Consider the following 22,788-nt stretch of genomic DNA (forward strand, 5'->3'; position numbering starts at 1 on the left):
CCCAAATTCAACCAGTGATTCCAATTTTCTATATCAGAGTTTCAAGTAAGAGTTCACTTGGACAATGGATTCTAAAGCTAACAGAAAATTCTATTTTTGTTATATATATAATCTATTACTAGATACAATGTTCAGATAAATCACAGGGCTAGTTCTCTCAACATTAACCTGTTTTTGCAAGAAAGTCCTTCCCACCATTCCCCTCGCCAAAATGAGGAAAAAGATGTCTGGCAAAGCATTTATCTTATTAGCTCATCTTTACCTATGATGAGCTGAAGTTACAGGAGGAACAGTGTTTCCATGACCACCTTCTTTAAGTCGCTCCAATAACCTCCGGTACTTCTCTCTTTCCTCTTTTTGAACACCCTAAATAAAAGAAGGCATATTAGATAACTACTAGCACATAAATCTGTAATTAAATCATAAACAAAGACTAAGAGGTCAAATGCAGCCCATATATGGGCTGTATTTCCCAGCACAGTGTTTTTTAAAATCTTTGAATTAATTACCAACTTTATAAATTGAGAAGAAAAATCCAAAAATCTGGTCTCTTTTGAAAAACTGAACCAACAATCTAGAGCTTTGTAGGGCTAGTCCCTTTAGACGGGCCATTCACTCTAGTCCACCTCATTCATTTATGTTATCTGCTAGTCCTTGATGGCATCTAACTTTTTGAGAACAGAACTGAGTGAACCGCAAAAAAACTCAGCAGAAATAATCCACTTGCATATTCATAACATTAGCTTCCAAAACAGAACTGGTCTCACCAAAGTCACCAATGACCTTCTATGGCCAGAGCCAATAGAGGCTTTTTCACCTCTTATGTTATTTGACCTCTTTCTTCAGCATCTCACCCCATTGACCTTGCCTTGCCTACCTGGACAAGAATATATTCTCTTGATTTCTTCTTATCTTCTCAGTCTCCACTGCAGATTATTTCTTCTTTTGCCTGCCCTTAAATGCCTATGGTTCTGCCCATTAACTCTTCTCCACTACATCTCCTCCCTGAATAATCCCTTCAGCTCCCTGGATTTAAATAACATCAACATGCAGAAAATTCAGAAATGTGTCTCTAACCCTGCCTTCTTCTCAAAACTCTCAGCACCTATATCCATAGTTCTATGGGACAGGTCTTCTTGTGTGTTTCACAGGCACTTTAAACAGTGTCCAAAACTGAAGTCATCATCTTCCCCCTAAACACATGGGGTATCCTGGTCAGTGGCACGTATTTATGTAAGACTGAAATCAGGGATTCAGGCTCTTCCCTATAACTTTATATCACATTAACCAATGAATATCTATGTCCTTGCTAATATTACCTTCTAATATTTATAGAATATATCCTGTGTATACTCCCTACATATTTGCTCAGTCCCATTTCTGAATTCTAAGAGGTATTGAAGCATACTTTCATACCTCTCCTTAAAATCCCTCCTGGGGTCAAGATGGCAGTGTAGGCGGACCCGGAGATGGACTCACCTCCTCCCACAAACACAACCAAGTTACAACTATTCTTGGAATAATTACCCCTGAGAGAGAACTGAAAACTGGATAAAAAGAACCCCCACAACAAGGGACAGTCCTAAGTGAGGCGAAAGAGGCAGAAATTCCCTTCTGGAGAGAAAAAAGCCACCTTTGCAAGCTGCAGAGCTTCACAGCCGGCCAGGAGAAATCCTAAGGTACACAGCCTTCCCTGGGGGAGTCGGGGACCTGAGCGGGGAAGTGTTACTACTACAAGCAGCCTTCAGATTCAGCACAACTGAGACAAGTATCATAATATCTGGCTTTGCTGGCTACTAACTACAACAGGGAACATCTCTAGAAAAACTATCGGACAGGAACGGAAAAAAGGCAGCTTTTAAAGGGCCCACACACAAATTCACCTGTTTCAGAAAGCAACCTGAAATCACGAGAAAGAAAGGTGCACAGTCCTTTGGTGAAAAGAGACTCACCTGATATGCTCTGAGCGCATCTCAGTGAGAGGTGAGACCTCTCCAAGGACTGAGACATTGGTGGCAACCATTATTGTGATGTAGTACAGGCATGCTGACACAGATGCTGGCAGACACCACTAGAGTTCTTCCCCTGGCCTGTGAGCCCAGGGTCTGCCCTGCCCACTCAAGCACTGATTTAATCCAGCTCAGCCAGGGCAGGCAGCCTGCCCTAGAGACTGGCCCCATCCAACAGCAAGCCCTTGGGCAACTTGTGAGCCTGCACAGGCTGGGTGCCTGGAACCTCTGCAGGCAGGCAAGTGGGTCCACCTCTGTGGGGCAAGGAATGCATGAGGAGCAGGAAAAAAAGAACTAAATGAAACAGAAATAAGCAACCTACCTGGCAAAGAGTTCAAACAAAAAGTCATAAGGATGCTCACTGATCTTGGAAGAAGGATGGATGAACTCAGTGAGAACCTCAACAAAAAATTGGAAAATATAAAAAAGAACCAATCAGAAATGAAGAATACAATACTGGAAATGAAAAATTCACTAGAGGGACTCAATAGTAGAGTAGAATCTACAGAAGAATGGATCAACAAGCTGGATGAAAGACTAGAGGAACTCACACAAGCTGAACAGATAAAAGAAAAAAAATTAAAAAAGAACAAGAAGTGTCTAAGGGAACTCTGGGACAATATCAAGTGCACTAACATTCATATTATAGGTGTCTGAGAAGGAGAAGAGAGAGACAAGGCACAGAGAATCTATTTGAAGAAATAATAGCTGAAAATTTTCCTAACCTAAGGAAGGAAACAGACATCCTGGCACAGGAAGCACAGAGAGCACCAAACAAGATATACCCAAAGAGGCCCACACCAAGACACCTTATAATAAAAACGTCAAAAATTAAAGATAAAGAAAGAATCCTAAAAGCTGCAAGAGAAAGGCAACAAGTGACATAAAAAGGAAACCCCATAAGGCTATCAGCTGATTTCTCAGCAGAAACCTTACAGGCTGGAAGGGAGTGGCATGATAGGTTTAAAGTGCTGAAAGGATAAAACCTATAGCCAAGAATACTCTATTTGTCAAGGTTATCATTCAGAATGGAAGGAGAGATAAAAAGTTTCCTAGACAAGCAAAAATTAAAGGGGTTTATCACCAAGAAACCAGTTTTACAAGAAATGCTAAAGGAATTTATTTAAATGGGAAAGAAAAGACCACAAATAGGAATAAGAAAGTTATCAACCATGGGGCTGGCCTGGTGGCGTGGAGGTTAAGTTCATGTGCTCCACTGTGGTGGACCAGGGTGTGCGGATTTGAATCCCAGGCACAGACCTATGCACTGCTCATGAAGCCAAGCTGTGGCTGCGTCATACATACAAAATGGAGGAAGAGTGGCACAGATGTTAGCTCAGGGACAATCTTAATCAAGCAAAAAAGGAAGACTGGCAACAGATGGTAGCTCAGGGCCAATCTTCCTCACAAAAAAAATAAATAATTTTTTAAAAAAGAAAATTATCAGGGGCTGGCCCCGTGGCCGAGTGGTTAAGTTCGCGCGCTCCGCTGCAGGCGGCCCAGTGTTTCGTCGGTTCGAATCCTGGGCGCGGACATGGCACTGCTCGTCAGACCAGGCTGAGGCAGCGTCCCACATGCCACAACTAGAGGAACCCACAACGAAGAATACACAACTATGTACCGGGGGGCTTTGGGGAGAAAAAGGAAAAAATAAAATCTTTAAAAAAAAAAAAAAGAAAATTATCACACACAAAAAAGGCAATAAAATCACTGGTAAAGGAAAAAATACAGGAAAGGTAGCAGACAAACCACCTATGAAAAGAATATGAACGTCAGCGTCAAAAGACAAAAGTACTGGGGCCAACCCCATGGCCGAGTGGTTAAGTTTGCGTGCTCCGCTTCGGCAGCCCAGGGTTTCACCAGTTCAAATCCTGGGCACAGACATGGCACCACTAGTCAGGTCATGCTTAGGTGGCGTCCCACGTGCCACAACTAGAAGGACCCACAACTAAGAATATACAACTATGTACTAGAAGGATTTGAGGGAAAAAAGAAAAAAATTAAGTCTTAAAATAAATAAATAAAGTCTTTAAAAAAAAAGACAAAAGCACAAAAATTACCTATTTCCATGATAAGAGGGTAATGGATACACATACACGAAATAAGAGGTTAGCTATGATATCAAAAACATAAAATGTGGGAGGATGGGAGTAAAAGAATAGAGCTTTTAGAAAGAGTTCAAACTAAAGAGACCATAAACTCAATATAGATTGCTATATATGTAGATTATTATATGTGAACCTCATGGTAATCGCAAACCAGAAACATATAATAAATACTCAAAAAATTAAGAGAAAAGAACCCAAACATAATACTAAAGAAAACCATCAAACCACAAGGGAAGAGAGCAAGAGAAGAAGAAAAGACAGAAAAACTACTAAAACATACAGAAAAAAAGTAACAAAACGGCAATAAGTATATATTCATCAATAACTACTTTAAATGTCAATGGACTAAATGTTCCAATCAAAAAGCATAGGGTGGCCGATTGGATTAAAAAACAAGACCCACATATATGCTGCATACAAGAGACACACTTCAGACCTAAAGACACTCATAAACTCAAAGTAAAGGGATAGAAGAAGATACTGCCTGCAAATGGCAAAGAAAAGCAAGCTAGGGTAGCAGACAAAATATAGAGTTTATATCAGACAAAATAGAGTTTTAAACAAAAACTGTAACAAGAGACAAGGGGTGCTGGCCCTGTGGCCAAGTGGTTAAGTTTACCCGCTCCACTTTGGCGGCCCAGGGCTTGACTGGTTTGCATCCTGGGCGCAGACATGGCACCACTCATCAGGCCATGCTGACATGGCATCCCACATAGCACAACCAGAGGCACTCACAACTAGGATATACAACTATGTACCAGGGGGCTTTGGGGAGAAAGAAAAAAGAAGATTGGCAACAGATGTTAGCACAGGTGCCAATCTTAAAAAAAAAAAAGAGAGAGAGAGACAAAGAAGGGCACTACATAATGACAAAGGGAACAACCCAGCAAGAGGACATAACACTCGTAAATATCTATGCACCCAACATAGGAGCACCTAAATACATAAAGTCATTATTAACAGACATAAAATGAGAAATAGACAGTAACACAATAATAGTAGGGGACTTTAACACTCCACTTACACCAATGGATAGATCATCCAAACAGAAGATCAATAAGGAAACATTGGCCTTAAATGACACATTAGACCAGATGGACTTAGTAGATATATATAGAACATTCCATTCCAAAACTGCAGAATACATATTCTTTTCAAATGCACATGGAACATTCTCTAGGATTGATCACATATTAGGCCACAAAACAAGTCTCAATAAACTTAAGAAGACTGAAATAATACCAAGCATCTTTTCTAACCGCAAAGATATGAAAATAGAAATCAACTACAGGATGAAAATCAGAAAAGCCACAAGTATGTGGAGATTAAACAAAATGCTATTGAACAACGATTGGGTCAATGAAGAAATCAAAGTAGAAATTTAAAAAACACCTAGAGACAAATGAAAATGAAAATGAAAATACAACATACCAAAAAACTATGGGATTCAGAAAAAGCAGTTCTAAGAGGGAAGATTACAACAATATGGACCTACCTCAACAAACAACAAAAATCTCAAATAAACAATCTAACAGTGCGCCTAAAGGAAATGGAGAAAGAAGAACAAAGCACAAAGTCAGTAGAAGGAAGGAAATAATAAAAATCAGAGCAGAAATAAATGAAATAGAGACTAAAAAAAAAAAAAATCAATGAAACCAAGATCTGATTCTCTGAAAAGATAAACAAAATTGACACATCTTTAGCTAGACTCACCAAGAAAAAAAGAGAGCGGGCACAATAAATAAAATCAGAAATGAAAGAGGAGAAATTACAACAGACATCTCAGAAATACAAAAGATTATAAAAGAATACTACGAAAAGCTGTCTGCCAACAAATTGGATAATCTAGAAGAAATGGATAAATTCTTAGAATCATACAACCTTCCAAAAACTGAATCAAGAAGAAATAGAGAATTTGAATAGACCAATCACAAATAAGGAGATGGAAACAGTAATCAAAAATCTCCCAAAAAATAAAAGTCCAAGACCAAACAGCTTCCCTGGTAAAGTCTACCAAACATTCACAGATTTAATACCTACCCTTCTCAAACTCTTCCAAAAAATTGAAGAGAAGGGGTAGCTTCCTAACTCATTCTATGGAGCAAACATTACCCTGATACCAAAACAAGACAAGGACAACAACAACAACAAAAAAATTACAGGCCAATATCACTGATGAACACTGATGCAAAAATCCTCAACTGAAATTACTAGCAAATCGAATACAAGGATACATTAAAAAGATCAGACATTATGAGCAAGTGAGATTTATTCCAGGGATGCAGGGATGGTTCAACATCTGCAAATCAAGCAATGTGACACACCACATTAACAAAATGAAGAATAAAAATCACATGATCATCTCAATAGATGCAGAGAAAGCACTGGACAAGATACAGCATCCATTTATGATAAAAACTCTGTATAAAATGGGTATAGAAGGAAAGTATCTCAACACAACAAAGCCCATATATGACAAACCCACAGCTAATATCATTCTCAATGAAGAAAAACTGAAAGCTATCCCTCTGAGAACAGGAACCAGACAAGGATGCCCACTGTCACCACTCTTATTTAACATAGTATTGGAAGTCTTGGCCAGACCAATCAGGCAAGAAATAGAAATAAAAGGGATCCAAATTGGAAAGGAAGAAGTGAAACTGTAACCATTTGCAGATGACATGATTTTATATATAGAAAACCCTAAAGAATTCACTAAGAGGGGCTGGCCCTGTGGCCGAGTGGTTAAGTTTGCACTCTCTCCTTTGGTGGCCCAGGGTTTCACCAGTGCAAATCCTGGACATGGACATGGCACCACTGATCAAGTCATGCTGAGGCGGCATCCCATGTCTCACAGCTAGAAGGACCCACAACTAAAGATACACAACTATGTACCGGGGGGCTTTGGGGAGAAAAACGAAAAATAAAAAATCTTAAAAAAAAAAAGAATCCACTAAGAAACTTTTAGAAAGAATGAATGAATATGGTCAAGTTGCAGGACGCAAAATCAACATACAAAAATCAGTTGCATTTTGGGGCCGGCCCGGTGGCGCAACAGTTAAGTGCACACGTTCCACTTCGGCAGCCTGGGGTTCGCCAGTTCAGATCCCGGGTGCAAACATGGCACCGCTTGGCACACCATGCTGTGGTAGGCATCCCACATATAAAGTAGAGGAAGATGGGCACGATGTTAGCTCAGGGCCAGCCTTCCTCGGCAAAAAGAGGAGGATTGGCAGCAGTTAGCTAGGGCTAATCTTCCTCAAAAAACAAACAAAAATCAGTTGCATTTCTATACACCAACAACCAAGTAGCAGAAAGAGAAATTAAGAATACAACCCCATTTACAATTGCAACAAAAAGAATAAAATACCTAGGAATAAACTTAGCCAAAGAGATAAAAGATCTGTACACTGAAAACTATAAGACATTCTTGAAAGAAATTGAAAAACACACAAAGAAATGGAAAGATATTCCATGCTCTTGGATTGGAAGAATTAACATAGTTAAAATACCCATACTTCCTAAAGCAATCCACAGATTCAATGCAATCCCTATCAAAGTTCCAACTACATTTTTCACAGAAATAGAACAAAGAATTCTAAAACTTATATGGAACAACAAAAGACCCCAAATACCCAAAGGAACCCTGAGAAAAAAGAACAAAGCTGGAGGTATCACATTCCCTGATTTCGAAATATACTACAAAGCTATAGCAAGCAAAACAGCATGGTACTGGCACAAAAACAGATACACAGATCAATGGAAGAGAATCGAGAGCCCAAAAATAAATCCACATATCTATGGACAGCTAATTTTTGACAAGGAAGCCAAGAACATATAATGGAGAAAGGGAAGTCTTTTCAATAAATGGTGGTGGGAAAACTGGACAGCCACATGCAAAAGAATGAAAGCAGACCATTATCTTTCACCACACAAAAATTAATGCAAAATGGATTAAAGACATGAATGTAAGACCTGGAACCATTAAACTTCTAGAAGAAAACATAGGCAGTACGCTCTTCAACATCAGTCTTAGCAGCATATTTTCAAGTACCATGTCTGACTGGGCAAGGGAAACAACAGAAAAAATAAACAAATAGGACTACATCAAACCAAGAAGCTTTTGCACAAATGAAACCATCAACAAAACAAAAAGACAACCTAACAAGTGGGAGAAGATATTTGCAGACCATGTATCTGATAAAGAGGTTAATATCCAAAATATACAAAGAACTCATACATCTCAACAATAAAAACCCTAACAACTCAATTTAAAAAATGGGCAAAAGATATGAACAGATATTTTTCCAAAGAAGACATAGAAATGGCCAACAGGCACGTGAAAATATGTTCAACATCATTAACTATCAGGGAAATGCAAATCAAAACTACAATGAGATATCTCCTCACTACCATGAGAATGGGTACAATTAACAAGACAGGAAACAATAAGTGTTGGAGACGATGTGGAGAGAAGGGAACCCTTGTACACTGCTGGTGAGAGTGCAGCCACAATGGAAAACCGAATGGAGATTCCTCAAAAAATTAAGAATATATCTACCATATGATACAGCTATTCCACTGCTGGGTATTTATCCAAAGAACATGAAAACACGAACGCGTAAAGACACATGCAGCCCTATGTTCATTGCAGCATTATTCACAACAGCCAAGACTTGGAAACAACCTAGGTGCCCATCAAGGGACAAATGGATAAAGAAGATATGGTATGTATACACAATGGAATACTACTCAGCCATAAGAAACGATGAAATCCGGGCATTTGTGACAACATGGATGGAACTTGAGGCTATTATGCTAAGTGAAACAAGTCACAGGGAGAAAGTCAAATACCACATGATCTCACTCATAAGTAGAAGATAAAAACAACAAGCAAACACATAGAAACAGAGATTGGACCAGAGGGGAAGGGGAAAGGAGGATGGTGAAAGGGGTGATTAGGCATATGTGGGTGGTGATGGATTGTAATTAGTCTTTGAGTGGTGAACATGATGTAATCTACACAGAAATCAAAATATAACGATATACACCTGAAATTTATACAATGTCATAAACCAATGTTACAAACCAATGTTACCGCAATTAAAAAGAAAAAAATCCCTCCTGGGCTGCAGTCCATTCCTCTCTCTGCCCACTTCTGTCGATTACTACTATTTATATATAAGCTCCTAGAGGACAGGGACCATATTTCATTCAATTTTGAATTGCTGACAACTAGCACATCACCTGGGACCCAAACAAATACTTCTTTGAACTAAATTAAGTGGCTCAGAAAACCACTAGCAAATTGCAACAGGTGATAATCCTGAGGAATGCCAGATACGGGAATAATTCTAAATTCTCCTGGAATAAGTGAAGACTTCAAGAGGGAACTGAAGAAAAGACTGTTGATGAAGACGTAATGCTAAGTGCCCTAAAAAGGGAAGGAAAAAGTAGATGGACACCACTTACTTCCCTTACCCAGTCACAGTTTTTACAGCTTATAAAAGAAACAAGTTAGAACAATTCAGGCACCCAAAAAGAAAGAATTTATAATCTGATCTTTTCCTAACATGGTTCCTTTCTCTTTCCTATGGTGAAAATAACTACATCTGAAAATTGACGAAATTATCTACGTAGAGAATCTCTCTAGAGGGATACATCAAGTATCAGTGGTTACTTGCTAAGAGCCAAACAGGGTGGTGGGTCCAGATACCGAGGGGAAACTGGGAAATTTACAGTCACCATACACCCTTTCACACCTTTGGAATTTTGTACCATAGTACATATATTATTTATTCCCCTGCAAATTCATGAAATAGTTTTTAAAAGAGATCAGGCTATAAGGGCTTACCTCCTCCACTGTACAATGGGGACGCCTCAGACCCTTGCCACCCTCTTCAGAGATCATCTCTGTTACAACCTGCTCTTGAGGTTTCCACGTTAAGGAACTCTCTGGATTGCTTTTGCTATGGCGTCGGCCACCGGGTCTTCTATTATAGCCTTCTGAGTTCAAGGTAAAACTGAGAGACAGAAAGACAGGGGAAAAAAAAGTTATCACCAAACTGCTTAAATTGCTGGAATTTAAGCTCCAGACCATCCTGTGATTAAGCCGTCCCAGGTTAAGCTTGCTCCTGGCAAATCAGACAACTATCATTCACAAAAGTTAGATCTATCTCTAGAGCAGAGGGCACCCCAGAATTCTGCTACGAAATTCTGCTATTTCCAGTCACCAGGGCTCCCACATGAAAGCCTCTGCCTTCTTCCTCATGCCCAATCTTCCAACCTCAACTCTGGATTTAGCTCCCCTATTACACACACCCTCCTCTGGTACTGCGCTGCTCCTTTAGTCACCTGGCACCAGTGGAATTAATTACTGGTGTGATTGTTTAATGTCCACATCCCACACTAAACTTTAAATTCCATGAAGACAGAGATTACATCTTTTCACCACTGTATCATAATACATGATCTAAGCCAAAAGACACTCAATAAATATCTGCTGAATGCTAAATTGAGAAATGCTAAATTAATAAGTGCTAAACAAATAGAAGCCATGAAGTGTCCACCCAGTCATTGTTGCTGGTGACAGAGCCTGCCTCTCCTGCCATTATCCATAATGGGACAAACTGACATCATACTTCTCTTGATGTGATGTTTTAAAAATGATACACCACCACAGATGTACTAGTGTTTTTACAAAAAATAACTGCATAATCAAAATAAATCATGAGTAAAAATCAGACAAAATTAAGGGACATTCTACGAAAGAAATGCTTTGTACTTCTTAAAAATATCCATGCTATTAAAGTCAAAGAAAGGCTGAGGAGTTGTTCCAGATTAAAGGAGATCCAAGAGACATGAAAATTAAATGTAATACACGATCCTGCACTGAATCGTGGACCAGAAAAAATCATTTCTATAATGAAGAAATTTAAATAAGATTATATAATAGTATTACACCAATGTTAGATTTTCTCATTTTGGTAATCTGTGATTATGGAAGTGAATGTCCTCGTTCTTACGAAATAAACACACTCAAATACTTACGATTAAAGGGGCATGAGTCTAAGACTTAACTCTCAAATGGTTCAGAAAAAAATATGTATATGACAGAAAATGATAAAGCAAATGGGCAAAGTGACAGCATCTGGTGAATCTGGGTCACATATATTCACCTACAGAGTTTCAAAATACATGAAGCAAAAACTGACATAACCAGACAGAGAAATAGACAAATCCACAATTACAGTAGGAAACATCAACACTCCTCGCTCATCAATAAAAAAGTAGACAGAAAATCGGTAAGACCTGTAAAACATTATCAGCAACCTTGACCTGACATTTATAGAACACTCCACCCAACAACAGCAGAATACATATTCTTTTCAAGTGCACATTGAACATCACCCAGATAGGCCATATTTTAGGCTATAAAACAAATGTTAACAAATTTAAAAGAATTGAAATCATACTAAATATATTCTCTGACCACAATGGAATTAAACTAGAAATAAATAACAAAACAATATCTGGAAAGTCCCAAATATTGGGAAGTTAAACAACGTAATTCTACACTTCAAAATAATCACAGGTTAAAGAGGAAGTAAAACAAAAATTAGAAAATATTTTAAATTGAATGAAAATTAAAACCATTTCAAAATGTGTGAGATGCAGCTAAAGCCATGCTTATAGGGACATTTTATAGCATTAAATGCTTAGGGAATAAGTTCACCTCTAAATATTCAAGTACTATCTCCCAAGAACAAGGATATCACTTACACAACCACAATACAATCATCAAATTCAGGAACTTCAGCAGCGATACAATATGTAACATGGAGCCCATATTCAAATTTCTCCAGAGGTATGAAAAATATATTTCATAGCAAATTTTTTTCCCATCTAGGATTCAAAGCAGGAGCTCACATTGCATTTAGCTGTCGTCTATCTTTGGTCTCCTTTAATCTCGGTTTTTCAGTCTTTCTTCATCAGTATAATGAAGAGTACAGGCCTGTTGTTTTGTAGAATGAACCTTAATTTCAGCTTACCCAGTTGTCTCATAATTAGATTCAGATCATTGATTTCTGCAGGAATACTACATTAAGTGATGATGTCCTTCTCAGTGCAATGTATGTGGAGGTCATGTGAGTTTGCCCCATGTGGGTGACTTTAACTTTGATCCTTTGGTTAATATGGTGTCAGGCAAGTTTCTCCACTCTAAAGTTACTACTTTTCCCTTTGTAATTAATGATTAATTTGTGAGAGATATTTTTAGTTTATGTAAATATCCCATACCTCATTAAACTTTTACTTACTAGTTTCAGCTCAACTGACGATTCCTGTACATATCAGTTATTACCATGATAGTTACAAAATGGTAATTTTCTATCATTCCTTCTACACTTATTAGTTGACATTCTACTATAGAGAAGATCTTTCCCCTCCCATGCTATACATTTACTAGCATCTGTATTCCTCTTTCTTCATTTTGATGCTTACATTGTCCCCAGTTGGGCCAGTGAAAGCCCCCTCACGTTTCCTCCTGGGTCATGTTGACATGCCCCCAGTTTTTGAGCACTCCTTTAATTTCTGGCATAAGATGTTCCAGACTCATTTTATACTTTCTCTCTTAGCCCTACTATTAGCCGTTTATCCAACTCCAGAGAGCCCTAGTTTGTGCCTCACTCTTAAATATATGGGGATAGACAAAGATTATCAGGTATTTGAATAAAGACTATATGAAAGACCAAAATAATCCAAAGGGGGAGGAGAAATTCAGAAGAAGCAGATAGAGCAAGAAGAAGAAGAAATTTTAAAAAAATTAACTTTAGAGATAAGATATTGCATCCTTATAATAAGAATAAGATGCTTGGAAAAAACCATGGGGAGTAGGAAGAAGGATGCTTACGACTTAAAAACTACGAAACCAAAAGAAAAAAAAATCAGGGAAAGATTTTTTTTTTCAAAAAAGGCAAGGACTGGGGCTGGCCCCGTGGCCAAACGGTTAAGTTCGCACACTCCGCCGCAGGCGGCCCGGTGTTTCGTTGGTTCGAATCCTGGGCACGGACATGGCACTGCTCATCAAACCACGCTGAGGCAGCATCCCACATGCCACAACTAGAAGGGCCCACAACGAAGAATATACAACTATGTCCCGGGGGGCTTTGGAGAGAAAAAGGAAAAAAACAAAAAAAATCTTAAAAAAAAAAAAAGGCAAGGACAACCACAAAAGAAGATAATATATAGGAAAATTAGATCAATCCAGAAAGTCTACTATCCAAGCAGTAGAAATTCTAGGAAGTAACCACACAGAAAGGAGAAGAAAATTACTAATAAAATAATAAGAACGGTTCAGTGTATGAAAATTCATCAGGCTATACACACGATTTCTGCACTTTTCTGTATGGGTATTATACTTCAAAAGAAAGTGTAGAGGTGAGGGACATTTCTTTTTTAAAAGGTTTGCAAAATCAGACGCTATAAGCATATAATGTGGTAGAAAAAGTAACACACTTGAGTTCGAGTGTCTCACTAGTTGTATGATATTCGGCAAATTACTAACCTTAGAGTATTTACTTAACAAGATTACATAACAGAATCAAAGGGAGAATGCCTAGCAAGAGTGAGCACCTAATAAGTGCAAAGTCTCCACTTCCAGAAGGGCAGAATTTAACACTTACCCAAAGGAAGGCAGGACTCTGCGAGGCTGATCTCGGGTTACTGTCACTCTGATCTTTGGATAGTCACTTATTCCATTAGGAGATTTATTACCTATTTAAAAATGCATTTGTAATTGTAAAAACAACAACAAAAAACCTGTGAACAGTCTGCATTAGAAAAGAAAATCTGTGAGTAATCTACTTTCTAGCACTAAGTATCTTATTTTTTCAGATTCTATTACTATACAGCAGAGATCCAGCACAAACTTTATAAAAGTTAAGGGAAAAGCAATAGTGGGGCTGGCCCCATGGCCTAGTAGTTAAGTTCAGTGTGCTCCGCTTTGGTGGCCCAGGATCAGTTCACAGGCATACCTACACGACTCGTCGGCAGCCATGCTGTGGTGGTGAGCCACAAACAAAATAGAGGAAGACTGGCACAGATGTTAGCTCATGGCAAATCTTCCTCAAGCAAAAAGAGGAAGATTGGCAATGCATGTTAGCTCAGGGCAAATCTTCCCCAGGGGAAAAAAAAAAAAGGAAAAGCAATACTGCTTAGTTTGTCTCTGATCTCAGGTAAGTAGTAACAACTCATAGGCAAGCTTTTCTAGTTTTGCTTGCTGGGACCAACAAGAAGCATGAAGAACCCAATGATGACAAACTCCATAATCTAATCAAATTGAGTAAATTGTTTCTTCTTCCTAAGAAAACAGAAGTATTTTTAAATGAAAACCTGCCATATATTACTACATTTCACCAGAAGCTTCCAACACTTGTGAGATGGTTACTATACTTCAAAAAAGGGTAACAAAATTTTCATCAGCCACATTTTCTGCTGGGCTTGGAGTCCCTAAGGACTCCAAAATGCAAACAGATCTAAAACTAAAAGTTTTTTCATAAGTCAGTAGCAGCAAAACCTATACTGACCTGAATTCATTTGTTTGCAAAACCTGACTTGAACCAATGTTCAATCCCATGGGGTTTTAAACTAATATTTAATAAACACAACATACCCAAAATAGGAAAAATTTGGAATTCCCAAACAAATCTCCAAGGGTTTCAGATTAGAAACTGTGGACATCTTTATATATAAAACCTGCCCTAGGAATCCCTGTGCTTCTCTGACTAGGCTACACAGAATTATAGTGCCACTACCTCAGGCACGAGATAAATCTACCATCCCTTCCACACATTGATTTTAATGGTAAATAATTTTAAACATTTATATATTCAAACACTCCGAATAGATTATAAAATCTAATTTATATTAACTTTTCAAATGAAATGAAAGACTTCAAAGAAGTATCATCTTTGTCCCATGTCCTTTGGGATATGCTCAGACTCGGGGGTTCACACTTATTCTCCTTTGTTCTTCTCTGCCACCAGAGGTACTTTACTAAAAAAAGTTTGAGGAGCACTAATCTAAGGTTTTTATCATTTCCTGAGCTTCTTCCACTTTTGACTTCTGAACGCACAAGCTCTCTCAAAGCTCTTTTTCACCTTCCTCTCAAACTTTACCAGCCTGCCTGTGTGGCAGAGACCACAGCCACTTTCAGGACTTGGCTTCTTCTGATTTTTCCCCACCACAGCATTTTGTACAGGATATACAGTAGTTACAATTCAGTTTCAGGGTCTAAGGATGATGTGGAGGATCCTAATCCATAAACCTGGGAGAACTGGGAACCTAAGACTGTTCCCCAATCACATGATGTCCTTCAAAGGCAGGGTTTTATTATTTTGCTATTTATTTTGTCATTTTGCTATAAAAGGTTTTATTATTTTGTTTTGTTATTAAAAGTTTTATTATTTTGTTATTTGTTTCATTATTTTGTTATTAAAGGTTTTATTATTTTGTTATTCCTGATAACTTAGCACAGTGCCTGGCACAGAGAAAGCTCTCAAGAAATGTGGGGTATTGTGGTTTTTTTTTTTTAATGCATGAACTTTGATCAAAGTCACATTAAGGACACTGATAATACAAATAGAAAACACAACAGTGAATTCAAAGACAATTCTAAAGGAAAGCTATTTGCTTTTTAGAATGGTAGAGAGAATATGTCTGTGCTCTCATCCCTATCTAAATCAGTGTTTCCCTTTCATATTCTCAAAACTCAGAAAAAACTGGCAGAAGGAGGTAGGGGGAAGCAGAAATATTTTGACCACCTCACCCAGTTTCAGCATGTTGTTCCAGGATCCAGAACCTGTCAGTTCACAAGATGATGAGTTTGAAAATACCTTAAAATCAAAGAGAATCACATCTGTAGTATCTAAATTTTAAAATCTAAATAAGTTTCTAATATGAAAAAAAAAATCACTCTGTTGGTGATTATTTAGCTAACTCACAGAGGAGATATCAATAAAACCAAATGTTTAATTTGTAAAGACTCACAAAATGATGTAAAAAATAAGAATTCCAGGTTCTTTATGCATACTTAAATTTAAAAAGCAGAAGTATTAATAATTAGGCTCTTCATAAATATTTTTTAAACGTGTAATTTCTTAACCTTTGATTTTTTGGCTTTTATATCAAGGCTAATAAAGACGAACATTGCTGGAAAGAAGTTATTCTACACATTAATTCCTAAAAAGAGAGTATTTCTAAAATTTAACCTTAATGATTAAGTACAAAGATCAGTAGCCCCACTGGAGCCCTATCCCCACTGACCTCTTCTGAAGGGGCCACATTCCGTGTTCCATTACAAGCAGCAGTTACCATGGGCTTTGTGTTCAGCTGGAATGGGAATCCAAATAAGCTGGCAGCATTGTAGAGACTGGTTTTCACTTGGTGAATAAAACAATCTAGACAGGGTAATATAGATTACATATACCTATAAATATAGAGTGATAAACTTCTGGCAAAAAAAAAAGATTATATTACAAAAAGGCCTCTTTCAGTGTTTACTAGAAATTCTGTTTTCAACCATTGAGATAAAATTATAAAAATAATTTTTCTCCTACCTGAATAACTGGAATTCCAGCATTTTGATTTTTTTTTTAAATAAAATATCTGGGATACTACAAAAACATGAAACCATCACTTTAGCAAATCACAGAGTGATTCACAAAAAAAAGTCCTAAAATGACAACTTTTAAGAAATGTGTTCTCCAGAATATAAAATTCTTTACCAGAGAGAGAGGGGCAAAACTTAACCTGAAACGAATAGTCACTAGGTATTACAGAATCCTACAGGAAGCACTATCATTTACTCACTGGTTTGTCCTTCCTTCCTGGGCAGGTAACAATACAGGTGTCCTAAACAACTACTCACGAAGTGCCTATTATATCTTGGCTATGCCCAGGGTAGAAATTAGTGAAGGATAAGATATGCAGCTCTTAAATATCTACGATGAAACAAGGCTATCCCTCTGCTACTGACGATGTGCTGGAAAATCTCAGTCTCACCCCTCCCTGCCACCAAAAATAAAGATTACAAAATAAGTAAGTAAATAAATAAGGGGAAGGGTAGATTTTAGTGCTTTCCTCACTTCCTCCTTTTATCACACTACCCCATTCTCACACTTCCTACACTGCTGATTTGCTTTCTACCATTTCCTTTCTATTTCCTAATTAAGGGTATTTTAGAGCACTAGGTTTGAGGGAAAGAGACCATCATCCTAGCCACATTCCACTTTAGAGAAAAATAGCCTGAAATTGAAATGGTGGCTGTTAAGCAACAAGCAGTCCAGAACACATAAGATATAAAATACTTTCCAGAATGACAGGGGAATAACTTAAACACCATGAAGGATGTGATAGCTGGGTAAAGCAGAATCCAATTTGAAATAATTTGTAACTAGAGAATACTTAAAAGTACCAAAGTTTCCAAATGACTTGTTTCTCATTTTAGGAATTAAAGAGAATTCCAGGTTATCCCTCTAATAATGTAGAGGGACATCACTTCCATTCTGCTGTGCTTGAAGTGGGAGGAAAAAGAACTTTAGGAATTGGTGCTGAATCCACAGACTGTCATCCAGACCCTAGAGGGCAAGAGGTACTCTTAATAAGCTAAAAAGTATTATAATATTTATTTTCCTAACAAATTTTGTCAAAATCTGAGGATGCCCCAAGATTGTCAAAAATCTCACTGACTTAAAAAAAGGAAGGAAGGCTTGCCTTATTTGTAAAATGGGGATAAGACCACCTTATTTTCCTGAGACTAGACTATGAAATCTCTTAAACTCCTTTTATCTGTAAGATCATGAGTCCGCAATTCTAAGGTGCTGCTTTTTTTCTTTTACCCTTCCTCTTTTTCTCTCAAAAGCAACCAATAGACTTGTACTGTCTGATGCAGTATAGCCGGTAGCCACATGCAGTTATGTAAGTTCAAATTTAACTGAAATTAAATTCAGCTCCTCCGTTGCACTAGACGCATTTCAAGTGTTCAGCAGCGCTCGCGGGAGAGAGCTCTATCAACAGTGCTGCTATAGACCTTCACAAACTCTGCCAATAAGTGTTATCTCTGCTTCCCCCTTGGCTTAGGTTCCCTTCTATAGTTTCCATTCAGAAAATCATAACACATATTTCATGAAAATCATGGAAGAGATATAAAAGTCCATGAAATAGATGATTACCAGGAACCTTCTGTAATACTACCGTCAAAATTATTTCTACCACACATACTTATTTATTTATATTTTTATTTAAAATTGACTCACTTTTTTTGCTAAACAAATGTATTTGTAAAGGTCATTTTATATGGCTACTGTTAACATAAAGCGATATCATTTGTCTTATAAAGAAATGAAAACACAACAATGTTAAGTTCTAGTTGAACCTGTTAAAAAAGGGGAGATTAGCACATATTAGACAAGTATTGAAGACATAACTAGCATTAAATTAAGATTTTTCTACTTAAAATAATCAGAAAATTAAAAATAACTGAAAAGGATACAACTTTTTTAGCATATAACATAATTCAAATGTTACTTAATGCTATGAACTTTGAATCTCCTAAAATCATTTCCTGAATTGGTATCTATCCTGTGCTTTGGGAAATACTGTCCTAATGAATTTTGTATAAATTCCTCGCATTCAATGTCCTCTACAATTTGACCTCTCTCTCTCTTGCCAACTTTTTCCCTGAGTTCTAGTCACTATTTCCTGAATTGCACAACTTTCCCATACTGTTCCCTCTGCCTAGAATGCTTTTCCTTCCTATCCATCCTTCAAGACTCATCTCATGACATACTAGCCACTTCATCAAATATTTACTGAGACTCTTAACCAGCTGAAAATTGGACAGTATTTTGTTACTACTTTTCTTATTTCACTTATAATATCCTCACTGACATTAGTATTATTTATGTACCTGTCATATCCCCCCACTATATAATCACATACCCCTACAACTGTAAGGTTCTTAAAAACAGAGACCCTGTCTTACTCATTTTTGTACTTCCTGTAGAACCTAACACTTTGTTAGCAGTAAGACATGCTCAATAAGTACTCACTGGATTTGAGTGAAACCTTAACATAGACATGTCCACTCTTAACTACCACATCTGGACGTAGATCCAAATTCACATTCATTTTTGAGAAAGAGGAAATTATTATTATGGTATTCCATTGTGCTTTTTCCTTTTACTCTAATCTAGCTTTATTCTCTTCTACCAACTGACATCTAGCCCTTCAGATATAGGGAAGTAAACAATTTGGGGCAACACATTAGATTGGTTCACTCAGCTATCTGAACGAGATAACTCAGTTTGAAGCCGTTTTCACAATGTTTTCTCCTCAAATTTAAAAAGCACCTTTTCTTTATAGGAAGATTTAGAATTTTAAAATGCACATTCAACATATAGGCTTATTTATCTGGAAAGATACTTTAGTCCCCGGTTAACAGTAGTTACCTCTAGAAAAGATAACTGAGTAGCAAAGGGACAAGAAACAGACTTCCTTTTCACTGCATATACTTGTTACCTTTTGAATTTTGTTCCATGCGTATATTTTTCCTATTAAAAAAACTAATTTTTAAAATTAATATTCAATACCTAATCTTGGTCTTTTGGCTGGTATTTCATCAGTGTCCACTGTAGACAACAGAGTGCTGATAAAAGAGAAAAGAGAGAAATATATATATGCACATATATATTTTTATATACACACATATCCACTCTATAAATAAACTTACTATTCAGACAACACAGCCCCCTCCAGCCCCTTGGTCATCAAATGAGATCCCACTGGTGTTTTAAAAGAGAACGCTACTCTGTAGTAGGCCTTTAGCATTTGAGGACTTCACACTATGTTTTCAACTATTTGAGAGAGAACCAAAACTCCCTATCATATAACAATCTGTGATTTGGCTAAAGCACAAACTTGAAATTGGTCAGAAATCACTTAGCTAGTAAACGAACATAGGTAAGAGCCCAGGACTAGTTATTTCCTTTGTCTCTCCAGAAATGATTTTAAAACAACAAATAATTTCCTTTTCAAAGATGACACCCCCCCCCCCCCCCACCTCGCCCATAAGAAAGTCATTTTCTACTTCAGGTAGAAGTAGACAATATAAAAGGCCTTAAAAGATAGTTCTCAGGGGCCAGCCCTGTGGCACAGCGGTTAAGTGCGCACGTTCCGCTTCAGCAGCCCGGGGTTCGCAGGTTTGGATCCCGGGTGCGGACAGGGAACCGCTTGGCACGCCATGCTGTGGTAGCCGTCCCATGTATAAAGCAAAGGAAGATGGGCACGGATGTTAGCTCAGGGCCAGTCTTCCTCAGCAAAAAGAGGACGATTCGCAGTAGTTAGCTCAGGGCTAATCTTCCTCAAAAAAAAAAAAAGAGAGAGAGAGAGTTTTCAGCCAGAAAAGGTGTTCAATTTAACTGTATTTTTATCATCGACACTATATTACAATGGTAATTAAGAATTTGGGAATTCAGCAGTTTTTGGACCTATACCTTAAGAATGCTAAAGTTTCATGGTATACTACAAATCATCTTCTAAAAATGATTATGATTGATCATATTTACAAAAAAGTGAACAGACTAACTCCCAGGGGAACCATTCATTTCATAACTTTAGTCATCCCAACAAGACCTCCTGGCTTCATTTTGACTGAAAAATGGCTCACACTGAGAAGAGTTGTTTTAGATTAAGGCTGTATGATAAAGAACAGGCTTTTTATCTCCAAACCATTGTTTCCCTGACTAGCAGGGATTCACAGCAAATAGAAAGGACAGGGGAGAGCGAATTAATATTCCCTTAATCAATAAATCTGTACCAAGTGCCTGTCACGCACCAGCCTCTGCACGAGACCCCCAGGGCAGAATAAACAAACTCTACCCTTCTATATATTAAGCATCCTTTTAGGCACTTTACAACATGTTCCAAAATGATCCTTGTATCAACCCTACAGAAAGGTAGAAAGGAAGAATAAGTTGAAACCTTGCCCTCTCTGGAACACATTATGGAATTTAGCCAACAGCCAATTTTATCAATGACCTGTGTTCTCAGACTCATGTATTAATTATCTTGTTCTCTCAAGCTCCAAGAAACCACCCTTCAATGATCTCGAGGCTTAATAAGAAATGAAATTAACACTTGATCACTAAAAGTTGGGGAGGGGGGGCTGTATAGAATTGGTATGGTATTTTATTCCCTAGATTAAATCTTAGGCAAGGAGGTAGACACCGTGAAATGGGACAAACCAAGGGGTAAATGCTAAGTCAGAACAGCTTTCAGTTTCCCCAAAATGCTAACTGAATTTTAGAGTACGTACTAGTGATCTTTTTAAAGGAATGAGGTACCTAATTTTTTTCTCATAAGCTAATCCTAAAGCACAGAACCACTCTCCCTCCCTCCCCTTAAGAAAACACACACACGCAGCTTAACAGCTGTTTCAGAACAAGACAGCTGCTGTCTCTTGGTGCTGAGAGAACAGTACCAGCAGTCAAAACGACTTTGGGCAAGCTATGAATCTGACTTCTCTTAACTGCAGTTATTACCCACAGATGACACTTGGGAGTGTGCTTCGTGAACAGTGAGCCACAACAAAGACAGTATTCCTTCAATTTGTAATTTTCAACCCAAGAGCAGCAATATACGATAAAGCCCCAGTTGCTGACAGCAACCAGCCCGGACTCTGACAGGAGCATCAAAGATCCTAGCCATCACCGGCCACTCCAACGACAACGAGCTCGTTCCATCATCAGGAGTCGCATCCGCACACAGCGGAGGGAGCGACTACGTCACCAGGACATCCGCGACCCGCAGCTCTCCGGCCTCGGCCCCCCAACTGTTTCGGCTGAGCAGGGCCGGCCCGGCTGGACCAGCGCCCCCCCTCGCCGAGCCCGGGTGGGGGAGGGGAACGGCTAGGCCGGCGCCGGGCCCCCTCTCCTCTCACCTGTTCGAGCGCCGCCTCTTCAGGAGGGCCCGGGCAGGGGGCACCGGCCGGTCACAGAGACGGAAAATGGTGCCGAGAATCCTAACCAGCCATTTGTACATACCAGGCCCAAGCAGCAGCGGCGGCCGACACACCCCGAGACGCAAACCCCAGAGCTGTCGCCGCCGCTGCCGCCTTCGCCGCCTCGGCCACCACCGCCAAGGCTTAGTCGCCGACTTGTGACGCGGCCAGAGGGCCCAGAGATACAACGTCCCCAGGGCTACAGGAGGCCCCCGCCCGCCACCGCTCCCGACGTCACCTCCTCCCGCCCGACCGGAAAGCATCTTCGTTCTCCATCTGCGCACGCGCAACCTAGGACCCCACCTCCCGAGCCTAGCAACCAAAATGCCTGAGGGACAGTGCCGGTCCAATCGCTGACGACATCGAAGGGGTTGTGGGCGGGGTTTTCTTATTGGCGCAGCCAGTCGTGAGACGGCTTGCGGGACAAGGCCCACAGGCCCCACGTGAGGCTTCTCCATCTGGGAGGGAGCGCTCCGGGGGTCTGAAATAGCGTGGATGCTCAGTAAATGTGTTGAGTGCGCAAAGTAAAGGTAGGTCAGGTTACTTAACAGATGTTTGCCGTGGTAGGCGCCCTTTATTTTGCATATACCTTGTGCCTGGTACTTTACACGCA

General features: G+C 38.9%; 1 protein-coding gene across 2 annotated transcripts in view; it reads right to left on the bottom strand.

Moving 5' to 3' along the window:
• Positions 1–22,447, bottom strand: part of SENP2 (SUMO specific peptidase 2) — a 41,168-nt gene extending 18,721 nt beyond the window's left edge. Inside the window, exons 1-7 of one of the 2 annotated variants that reach the window (XM_014846135.3) lie at positions 22,116–22,447; positions 19,768–19,823; positions 16,442–16,575; positions 15,945–16,011; positions 13,801–13,891; positions 9,972–10,140; positions 263–366 (exon numbers count right to left, since the gene is read on the bottom strand). In XM_014846135.3, the coding sequence (XP_014701621.1) occupies positions 263–366; positions 9,972–10,140; positions 13,801–13,891; positions 15,945–16,011; positions 16,442–16,575; positions 19,768–19,823; positions 22,116–22,438 (944 nt within the window). In that variant the 5' untranslated portion in view covers positions 22,439–22,447. The remainder of the gene's footprint in view (positions 1–262; positions 367–9,971; positions 10,141–13,800; positions 13,892–15,944; positions 16,012–16,441; positions 16,576–19,767; positions 19,824–22,115) is intronic. The other variant, XM_070509275.1, reaches the window with a different exon arrangement.
• Between the last annotated feature and the right edge of the window lie 341 nt (positions 22,448–22,788).

The sequence above is a fragment of the Equus asinus genome, chromosome 5 (genome assembly GCF_041296235.1).
Source record: "Equus asinus isolate D_3611 breed Donkey chromosome 5, EquAss-T2T_v2, whole genome shotgun sequence".
Lineage (NCBI taxonomy): Eukaryota > Metazoa > Chordata > Mammalia > Perissodactyla > Equidae > Equus > Equus asinus.